Source organism: Otolemur garnettii, unplaced genomic scaffold (assembly GCF_000181295.1).
Source record: "Otolemur garnettii isolate 467f Iridium unplaced genomic scaffold, OtoGar3 scaffold00249, whole genome shotgun sequence".
In the NCBI taxonomy this organism is placed as follows: domain Eukaryota; kingdom Metazoa; phylum Chordata; class Mammalia; order Primates; family Galagidae; genus Otolemur; species Otolemur garnettii.
In genome coordinates, this window is record NW_003852644.1 from 1,136,467 (window position 1) to 1,146,908 (window position 10,442).

The 10,442-nt window shown below is 54.8% G+C and overlaps 2 protein-coding genes across 2 annotated transcripts in view; one reads left to right on the top strand and one right to left on the bottom strand.

The window, feature by feature from the left end:
* FLNA (filamin A) overlaps positions 1–2,668 on the bottom strand; it is a 27,546-nt gene extending 24,878 nt beyond the window's left edge. The window contains exon 1 of the mRNA XM_012813198.2: positions 2,576–2,668. The gene's annotated coding sequence lies outside the window, so the exon portion shown is untranslated. The remainder of the gene's footprint in view (positions 1–2,575) is intronic.
* Positions 2,669–6,986: 4,318 nt separating this feature from the next.
* Positions 6,987–9,280, top strand: EMD (emerin). The gene is made up of 6 exons (XM_003802559.3): positions 6,987–7,174; positions 7,330–7,434; positions 7,568–7,645; positions 7,843–7,970; positions 8,424–8,470; positions 8,555–9,280. Exons 1-6 carry the CDS (start codon positions 7,093–7,095, stop codon positions 8,883–8,885), a joined length of 771 nt encoding a protein of 256 aa, XP_003802607.1. The 5' UTR covers positions 6,987–7,092; the 3' UTR covers positions 8,886–9,280.
* The last annotated feature ends 1,162 nt before the right edge of the window (positions 9,281–10,442 follow it).

Consider the following 10,442-nt stretch of genomic DNA (forward strand, 5'->3'; position numbering starts at 1 on the left):
CCTGTGGTCCCAGCTACTTGGGAGGCTGAAACAGGAGACTCGCTTGAGCCCAGGAGTTGGAGGTTGCTGTGAGCTGTGATGCCACAGCATTCTACCCAGGGGGACAGCTTGAGGCTCTGTCTCAAAAAAAAAAAAATTGATGAGAAGCCAGCCTATAGGAAAAACCCTATGGTTTTTCCCCAGAATGGCCTCTCTGTCTCAGTCCTGTGTACCTCCCTTTGCCAGGATTTCCCCTTCTCCATGTTTTTTTTTTCTAGAAAGGCAGGTCTCTGTCCCAATCTCTATGGCTTGATTCTAATAGTAATTAATTTATCTGCTATAGACCAGTGGGAGAAGGAGGCCTTGAGTTGGCCAGCATGTCATGCCCAAATATGGTTGACTCTCCTATAGCCTTGGGTGTCTGCAAGTCCAGCCAGCATCTCCCTTGCCTACCAGCATGTCTCCACTTCAGTGATGTCTGAAACCCACTATTGTTTCTCACCAGTGGGGGTAGGGAACCAAACAGCATTTTCTTTTTTTTCTTTCTTTTTTTTTTATTAAATCATAGCTGGATACATTAATGCAATCACGATCTTCCTTCCTTCCTTCCTTCCTTTTTTTTCCTCAAGCTGTCACCCTGTGTTGAGTGCTGTTGCATCATAACTCACAGCAACCTCCAACTCTTGGGCTCAAGCAATCCTCTTGCCTCAGTTTTTTTCTATTTTAGTAGAGACAGGGTCTCACTTTTGCTCAGACTGGTCTCGAAATTGTGAGCTCAAGCAATCTACCCACTTTAGCCTCCCAGAGTGCTAGGATTACAGGTGTGAGCCACCTCACCCGGCCTCTTTTTTTCTTTCTTAAGACAGTCTCACTTTGTCACCCAGGCAGCTAGTGTGCCATGGCATCATAGCTCACAGCAACCCCAAACTCTTGGGCTCAAGCAGTCTTCTTGCCTCAGCCTCCCGAGTATCTAGGAATATCAGCTAATTTTTTTTCTATTTTTAGTAGAGACAAGATCTTGCTCTTGCTCAGACTGGTCTCAGAACTCCTGAGCTCAAGCAATCCACCTCCCTTCCTTACCCTCCCAGAGTGCTGGAATTACACGTGTGAGCCACGAAGCCCAGCCCAGACAGCATTTTCTAAGCACGGAGGCCCACTCACTGTACACTCTTTCCTCTCCTGACCACATTCAGACACACCTACACAAAATGCACTATGGTGTTGTGTCTGGGAACTGGGGACATGTGAGGAAAAGTTGTAAACGGAGAACCCCTGCAGATCCCTCCCTGCCAGGCTCCTTTCAAGACAGATTTAAGGTTGTCCTTCTGGTCTCTCTGTCCTGCTAAGAAACAAGTTCCCAGGGATGGAATTACAACAAGAACTGTTTCTCCACTAAGTGCCATCCAGCTGGGTCATCTGGGCTCATTTTTTAATCTTCAGAGAGCAGGGAAACTGAGTCAGAGTAACTGACCAGTAGTCAATTTTGGCAGAAAAGGTGTCAGCATGTGGTTGTCCTAGAAAGGTCCAAGTTTTCCCTATGTAGAGGAAACAAGAAATGCGAGTGTCAAGGGTTCTTGTCCTAAGGAGGAAATAGTATCACCACCAGATGTCGCCCAATCCCAAAGCCCCCAGGTCGGGCAGTCCTGGGAAGCCAAATCCAGCTCTTTCATATTTTCCCTTATTTGGAGTAGATTTTTGGATGTTAGACACACCACGCCCACCACGCCACCCCTGGACCTCAGACCCCAGGCCAGGCCCCCCACAGGGAGCTATAGCCCCAAGCCCCGGGATCTAGGATTTCTAGAGTCCTCTCTAGGGACGTGAAGCCAGGGGGCGCTAAGAGGGAAGGAAACAGCAGATTGGCAAAGTGATAAGAGACCTGGGCTGGTGCGGCCGATGAAGTCACCGTTTTCCAAGCTCCTACTCTGACGATGCAGCCTGGAGCACTTATGAACGGGCCTACCAGCGGATTTCACCTACTTTCCCTGATCCAGGTGGCCTGGGAATCTGGGGACACTGCTGCGCACATCCTAGCTGGCAGTTAACATCCAGCCCAGAGCCAACCTGGGATAAGGCCCAGGGCCCAGCAAGAGAATCCGGCCTGGACACACCCCTGCTGTGGCCCCCACGAAGCAAAGCAGTGACAGAACCGGCTCCTCTGTAGAAGCTGTAGACTGCCACAGCAAGGGTCCACTGTTTCCCTCCCAGTAGGCACACTGGCTTAGAAGTGCCCTTCCCGTGGCGGCTCACCCTCAGCCTATGCAAGGTCCTGACATCAAGGCCTTTCCTTCTCAGCGGGCATGCGGTGGTCAGTTCCCGGCAGTTGTGCAGGTGCCTGTCTCCCAGATACCCTCTCTTTCAAGGACCCCCATGGCTTTAGGCTCCCACGTGGGACAGACAGAATCTGTGGGCAAACTAAGGAAGGCAGTCCCCAGACGCTCAATCCCGAACGTCAGCGGCGCCTCCCTCGCATTCATGCACCTTGGCTGAATGTGGCCCAGGCCTGGGCGCCAGCCAACGCCTGCATTCTCCGGACTCTCCGCCCGCCTTCTCCACCCTCTCCCCGGCGGACGCAGAGCCGGCGCGGAGACCTCACCTGCTGTCCCTGCAGCCAGGCGGCCACCGCGGGGTGGCGCTCCGCTCACCTTCGCACCCTCACCCAGCGCCTCCGGGCTCCACTGGCGTCCGCTGTGCGCTGCGTGCCTCCACGCGAATGTGCCGCCGCCGCCCGCCTTCTTGTTGGCCGCACCCCCGCCCCGCGCCCGTCCCAGCCCGGCGAGAAAGCCTTAATTGGTAAAATCGCCCAGGAGCCCGGGACAGGGATGGGGGAGGCGGCGCCCCTTGAGTTCGAGGTACCCGGCCGCCTGGCGACGCCGCCCCGCATGAGCTCACCGCCCCACGAAAACCGCCAGGCCCCAGGGAGGGGGGCGCACCCCCAAAGCCCAGGAAATGTACAGGGCCCACCTGCAACGAAGCTGCATGGCTGAGTTTGGGAGAGCCAAGCGCTCCCCAGCTGGAAAGGCCCAGCTCCGAGGCCACCTTCTCCAGGGAGCTATGCACCGTTAGGGTCCCCCCATCATGAAAGTGACCCAAACCTGGGCTTGCCAGGCAAGCTGGATTCTGCCCCCCTGGAGGGGGGGCAGGCTGTTGCAGGTGTTCACTGAGCACCTACCACCAAAAGACTGGACTGCAGAGACCAGAGCACTGCGATGCACAAGCTAGGCCAAATCTGTTCTGGAAGCCGGCAGCACAACTTACTAAATTTCCACGAGCAGGTTAAGTGCCATCCGAAGTCTGGAAGCACTCGGCAAATGTCTCTGAACCGGGTGGGCACAGCCACGCCCTGGCACTGCCAGACTCTCTTCCTCTTCTATGTGCCCATTTCCTGGTAGCTTCAGATTCAGCTCAAATGTCACTTCCTCAAGGAAAGCCATATAAAGCAGTGTCGTTTTCTCATTTTTCCCAGAACCCCCAAGAATTACATTTTACACCTTGAGCCAGTATGCATGCGCTGTTAACAGCTCCTTGTACACAGATACTGAAAATTATTTTCAAGTTGACATTTTTTCCTTATAACATTTTTTTTTTTGAGACAGGGTCTCACCCTGTTGCCTTGGGGTAGAGTGCTGTGGTATCATAGCTCACAGCAACCTTAAATTCCTGGGTTCAAGCGATCCTCTTACCCTCAGCCTCCTGAGTAACTGGGACTATAGGCACCCACCACAAGGCCCAGCTGGTTTTTCTATTTTTAGTAGAGATAGAGTCTCACTTTACTCAGGCTGGTCTCAGACTCCTGAGCTCAGGCAATCCTCCAGCCTCAGACTCTCAGAGTCCTGGGATTACAGGTGTGAGCCACTGAACCCAGCCTTCCTTATAATCTTCAATCTTAGTAAGATTGCAAGTTATACAATACTGTACACTGTTTAGAAGCTATTCTCCATTCTTAAAGAAGCTCAGTTTTCTTATTCTTGACTTAGAATTGGCTGTACACTGTCTCCTCTGCTTGCCCTCCCAATAAGAACCCCATGTAGATCCTCATTTCCCTGTACACACCCTTCCCAGCTCCTCTGATAACTGCAACCTCCCTACCAGGGAGCTCTAAAGCCACACCATCCCTCTGAAGACCAGTTCCTAGCTACAGGAATGTTTCATGAATGAATTGCTATATTCAGGGCCCCTGGACAAGTTTCCTCTGACCAGGGATCCTTATTCTTCCTCAGATCGGGGGATGGGTGCAGAACCTCTTGGCTCTGATGGCCAAGAGCTTGCCTGGCTTCTAGTGGTCTGAGATGGAGCTACACTGCAATGGAGCTGGACTGAGACTCCAGGTACCCATGGATACATGCACAGGACCATTACAGTTCACCTTCCTGGTGCCCTCTGTGGTGGGACCTCATCATGGGGCAACCAGTTGGGGGGCATAAAAGGCAGAACGCTAAGGCAGGTGAGGGGGATGGGTGTTCCTTAGGGAGAAGGCAAACCTAGAATTCCTTGACCTCATAAGGAAACAGCTTGGATCTGTATAGGGAGGGTGGCATGGGGGAAGGCTGAGCAAACACTGCACACACAGGCCTCTGGGAGAGGGGCCAGGATTGCAGAAGGCTTGGAGAAGTGCTGGGGAATCTGATTCTGTCAAAACTAAAAAATCCATGAGGCAGCCTGAGCAGCCTGGAATCCCAACTGCCAGCCCCTTCCCAAGGCTCTCCTGCCTCATACTGCCATACGTGGTATCTTCGAGGACTTCATATAACCTCCTCCCATATTGTTGGGGACAGACCAAGGTCTTACCTTTGCTCTAAAACCTAGCCAACAGTAATTCTTGTTCATTAGGGTCTTTGTGGACAAAACAGGGCCCCATCTCTACCACCTACAGAAGCAAACCTCCATGTACAAGGGGTATGTGACACTCAGTTGGACCAGCCAGCTTGAACCTGATGAGAGTCCTCCCCTCTTCCCCTGTCACCTGCCCTCATTTGGGAGACCAAAGATGGTACCTCTTCTTGCTCCTAGGTCTGGGCCTAACCAGTGAGGGACTCCCTGGTTGGTCACATACTCCATTAGCTGGCGTTGTTTACAGTATGACCATCACCTCCTTTCCAATCTCCACAGAATATCCCCCCCTTTTTTTGAGACAGTCTCAAGCTGTTGCCCTCGGTAGAGTGCCATAGTGTCACAGCTCACAGCAACCTCAAACTCTTGGGCTTTTTTTTTTTTTTTGAGACAGAGCCTCAAGCTGTCACCTTGGGTAGAGTGGTGTCATATCACAGCTCACAGCAACCTCCAACTCCTGGGCTCAAGCGAGTCTCCTGTCTCTGTCTCCCAAGTAGCTGGGACTACAGGCGCCCGCCACAACGCCCGGCTATTTTGGTTGCAGCCGTCATTGTTTGGCGGGCCCGGGCTGGATTTGAACCCGCCACCTTAGGTGTATGTGGCTGGTGCCTTAGCCACTTGAGCCACAGGCGCTGAGCCCAAACGCTTGGGCTTAGGCGATTCTCTTGACTCAACCTCCCAAGTGGCCAGGCGCAGTGGCAGGCGCCCGCTACAATGCCCAGCTATTTTTTGTTGTAGCTCTCATGGTTGTTTTAGCAGGCCCAGGCGGGTTTTGAACCCACCAGCCCCGGTGCATATGGCAGGTGCCCTAGCCGCTAAGCTACGAGCCTTATTTTATTATTTTATTTATTTATTTATTTATTTTTGCAGTTTTTGGCAAGGGCCGGGTTTGAACTCGCCACCTCCAGTATATGGCGCCCCCCCCCCTTAAAGATAGAGTCTCATTCTCTCCCCCTGGGTAAAGTGCCCTGGTATCATAGCTCATAGCAACCTCAAACTCCTGGGCTCAAGCCATCCTCCTGCCTCAGCCTCCAGAGTAGCTGAGACTAGAGGGGCCCGCCACCATGCCTAGCTATGGGTAGCCCTTTCCTGATGAAGGCCCTCGCTGACTCCTAGCCGTAGACCAGGCTCCTGCGCAAGCCAGAGCAGCCTTCCACGGTTTGCCACTCTCGCTACCCCGCCCCTGCGGCCTCTGCACGCAGCGCACGACTACCTCTGCCTGTGCCCACTGGCGTGCCCAGGTCCCTTCGAAGCCTGCTTGCTCCTGGAGCGCTGGCGGCCTTCTGGCCTAGTGCCCCATTTCCTCCCATGTAGGGCGAGGGAGGAGGAAGGATGGGAAGAGCAGAGGAGGCGGTGGGAAGTAGCGGGCGCAGGTGCGCAGGCGAGGTTCCGCGCAGACAGGGAAGGCGGGCCTGGGCCAGGGGGTCTGCGGGGCCCTGCCGGGCAGCCGCTTCCCCCGTGTTGCGCGCGCAAAGCCCTTCTAGCGGCCTGTCAGGGCCCGCGCTTTCCGAGGATTCGCTCATAGGATTCGGCCCCTGCTCTCTGCTGCCTGGGCAGCTGGGAGGTCGGGGAAGGGGGAAAACGGCAGAGCGCCGGAGGGAGTGTTGCAGGGAACGGGCGGAGCTCTAGCGACTCAAGGACTAGAGCCGTCCCAAGAACGCACACTTTGCCGATTCCCATTCCCCGCCCGGCTTCTCCCAGTTCGGCTCGCGCAGGCCCCGCCCCCTTAGCGTCTAACCACAAGGCTCCAGCGTGCGACGTCTGGGATCGTCGGCCCCGCCCCGCTCCCACGCCCGGCCCGCCTTTGCTGTTTCCTGTCGCCCGCAGACCCCGCCCCTCTCTCTGGCCTAGCCCAAACACGCTGGCGTGTGACGTCTGCGCCAGCCCCTTCCTGGGCGCGCAGCCCCTCCGGTTCCCACGACTAGAGCGGTTTGCGCCCCTTCGACTCCAGCGCGGGCCGCGCGCCTAGTCCACCTGCAGCCAATGAAGTACGCTGGTGACGCTTGTGCTCGCCAAGCCGGGTCCCCAGCGTGCAGCCCCGCCCCGCCCGCTCTCCAAGCCAGACCGGTCTGCGCCGGCTGCTCCGTGCGGCTTGGCTCCGCCCCGCGCAGCACGCGCTTCCTGCAGAGCCCGCGCCTGTGACGCGAGGGTGACGTACGCGTGACGCGAGCGCAGCCGCTCCCCAGGCGCTCGCGCTGTCTCCGTCGCGCTCTGAGGTAGCCGTTGCTTGGCTTGTGTCGCTAGGCTCCGGCCTCTAACCAGGCCTTTACCACCTGCGCCGCCATGGACGATTACGCGGTTCTGTCGGACACCGAGCTGGCTGCCGTGCTGCGCCAGTACAACATCCCTCACGGGCCCGTCGTGGGTACGCGGCGGCGGGCGGGACCCCTCCCGGGACCCGCTCCCCGTGCTCCGCCCTGCGCTCCGCCCCGCGCTTACCCCAGTCCCTCCCTGTGTCCCCCTTCCCCCGGTTTCCCCCCGACCGCGACCCGCGCCCCTGACCGCCCCGTGTCTGGCCAGGCTCCACTCGCAAGCTATACGAAAAGAAGATCTTCGAGTACGAGACCCAGAGGCGGAGGCTGTCGCCTCCCAGCTCGTCGGCCTCGTTCTCCTATCGCTTCTCTGGTGAGACCCCCCGCTTGACCGCCTCCGGGATGGGGTCTCGGGGCTGTTGCAACCTGCTGGCCCGGATGTGCGCTGGAAAGGAGGGAGGGAGGGAGGGACGTCTGGGGCCCAAGTGGTTTTCCCTTCAACTCAGACTCGGATTCGGCGTCGGTGGACTCAGACATGTACGATTTGCCCAAGAAGGAGGATGCTCTGCTGTACCAGAGCAAGGGTAAGCCAGGCTGGGGTGGGTATCCTGGCATCTTCACCCCACTGTGTCACCAACCCCAGGCACAGGCCGACCCTGAGCCTCAACCCCACCACTCCTCAGCCCCAGAGAGGAGGCCCTGAAATGGGATTCAGATTAGGGCCATCGGGCCAGGTGGGGGACTCCTATCCCTCCTCTGCTACCGCTGCCCCCTTCTTAAGGTTATAATGATGACTACTATGAGGAGAGTTACTTGACCACCAGGACTTACGGGGAGCCTGAGTCTGTGGGCACATCCAAGGGCTTTCGCCAGCCTGGGACTTCAGATGCTGACACCTTCCACCACCAGGTGAGCTGGCTGACACGCACCCTCTACTTGGACACAACCTAAGGGATCATGGCTGGGTTTGGATGAATCCAGGGTACCACTGGGTGAAAATGGTGGCTTCTAGACCTCCAGGGAGACTTAGGGTCAGCAGACATCTTTTTGATTGGGGCCCTGGTTTGGGAGTCATCATTAGAGCGATTTGACTAGACCATGTGGGAAATGCTGCACTGTGGTCTGAGATCTAGGGTAGAACTCTTTCTGAGCACCCCGGGGGAGAAGGGAGGATGCTGGGGCACAGGCCCATTGATTGATTTAGCACAGGTGACAAGAGTCCATACACCAAAGGCCAGGAACCCAGAACTGTTGAGGGGAGGAAGCTCTGGCCTATAAGCAATGATCAGAGTGGCTATGGAAGCTTGGACTGTGGGACACGGCAGTGCCAGCCAGTCTCCTTACCCCACTTCTCTTCTGCAGGTGCGTGATGACAGTTTTTTCTCTTCTGAAGAAGAGGGCAAGGATAGGTGAGTAGTGACCAAGGCCTAGGTCCATGGGCTAGACCTGGGCCCAGGCTCTCTTACCTCACCTGTTCCTTTCTTTTATCACAGGGAACGCATGTATGGCCAGGATAGTGCCTACCAAAGCATTGCACACTATCGTCCTGTTTCCAACATCTCCAGAAGCTCCTTGGGCATGTCCTATTATCCTGCATCCTCCTCTGCCTCTTCTGTGTCCTCATCTTCATCTTCCTCTCCTTCATGGCTTGCCCGCCGAGCCATCCGGCCAGAAAAGCAAGCTCCTGGGGTTGCTCTGGGCCAGGATCGCCAAGTCCCACTCTGGGGGCAGCTGCTCCTTTTCCTGGTCTTCGCTGCCTTCCTGCTCTTTGTTTACTACTCTATGCAGGCTGAGGAAGGCAACCCTTTCTGGAGGGAGCCCTAAGGGTCTCGGCTTTGGAGCCAGTTCTTCTTAAAAGTCCTGGCTGACTGCCTTAGCAGTGTTTGCTGGGGGTGGGGGGTGGGGACTTTTCTGTGTGTTCTTGCTTTGGGGGATGGGCCTAGCCCAGGGCAGTGCTTGCTTCCCCTGCCTTGTCCTGTCAGGAAGGCAGCAGACTCAGGCCCTCCTAGCTATGGTGGACCTGGCTGTGCCTTCCTCTGAAGCCTCCTGGCCCTGCTTCCTCTGACCCTTAGGGCCTGGGAGAGCAAAACCTCACTCCTACAAAGGAAAATGTGGTTGTCATGCATGCCTCCTGTTCATTGTTATCTTGTTAGGGAGATTAACCAAAGGCTACCCTAACTTGTTTTTGTGGACACACAATAAAAATACTTTATTTTTAATGTGTTGGTTCTTTCTGCTGGGAGAGGTGTTGGGATCCCATGGCACTGGGCACTGGGTCTTGGGTTTCAAGGATCACCATCTAGCTTTGTTGGTAGTATATTTCCGCTTTAGTCTAGGGGTAGGAGTCAAATAGTACCCATAGATGTTTATGTAGTTTGTGAGTTTTATTCCCTGATTCATTCCCCAAAGCACTTCTAACTACCTTATAAAAGTAACTATGGTACAACAATATGTGGAGAGAACACCTTCGAAACATAGGTGAAGCTGCACACAGTACCCATAACCTATCAGTGTTTTCACTGGGAAAGTCACAAGTCAACTTCAGTGTCCTGAAGACAGCAGGATGGAAAGGAAACAGGGCATCTTTGTGGTGGCTGGTTCCTCAGCCCTTCAAACTGCTGCTTGTTTAATGACATGGGGAAAGCTCCAAAGACTGAACTGCCCATTATCTCTGGACACTCAAAAATTCTTCGCCTGTGGGGCGCCAGCCCCATATAGCAGAGGTGGCAGGTTCAAACCTAGCCCTGGCCAAAAATTAAAAACTGCAAAAAAAAAAAAAATTCTTAACCTGTTTATAGACTTAGTTCCTAGGCTTTCTGCCTCTGGTATGTATTTCACGGTCTCCCAAGGTTTACATGTGTGTTTTGTTTTGTTTTTTTGAGACAGTCTCACCCTGTCACCCTGGGTAGAGTGCTGTGGCATGATAGCTCACACCAACCTCAAACTCTTAGGCTTCAGTGATCCTCCTCCCTCAGCCTCCAAGTAGCTGGGCCTATAGGCATTTACCACCATGCCCCGCTAGTTACAGTAGAGATGGGGTCTCACTCTTGCTCAGGCTGGTCTTGAACTCCTGAATTCAGGTGATCCACCCATTGTGGTCTCCCAGAGTGCTAGGTATGTGTATGTCTTGTTCTGTTTTGGTTTGTTTTTTTGAGACAGTCTGATTCAGTTGCCCTGGGGTTGAGTGCTGTGGCATTATAGCTCACAGAAATCTCAAACTCTTAGGCTCAAGTGATCCTCTTACCTCAACCTCCTGAGTTGCTGGGACTACAGGTACCCACCACAATGCCTGGCTAGTTTTTCTGCTTTTTAGTATTTTTATTTTTATTTTGAGACAGAGTCTGTGTCACCCTTGATAGAGTGCTATGGTGTCACAGCTCA

Excerpts from the sequence above, each read along its gene's own strand:
- EMD (XM_003802559.3), top strand. The coding sequence starts at position 7,093 with ATGGACGATTACGCGGTTCTGTCGGACACCGAGCTGGCTGCCGTGCTG. Across the intron at positions 7,175-7,329 it reads CCCTCACGGGCCCGTCGTGG|GCTCCACTCGCAAGCTATAC; the intron begins GTACGCGGCGGC and ends GTGTCTGGCCAG. Across the intron at positions 7,971-8,423 it reads CTGACACCTTCCACCACCAG|GTGCGTGATGACAGTTTTTT; the intron begins GTGAGCTGGCTG and ends TCTCTTCTGCAG.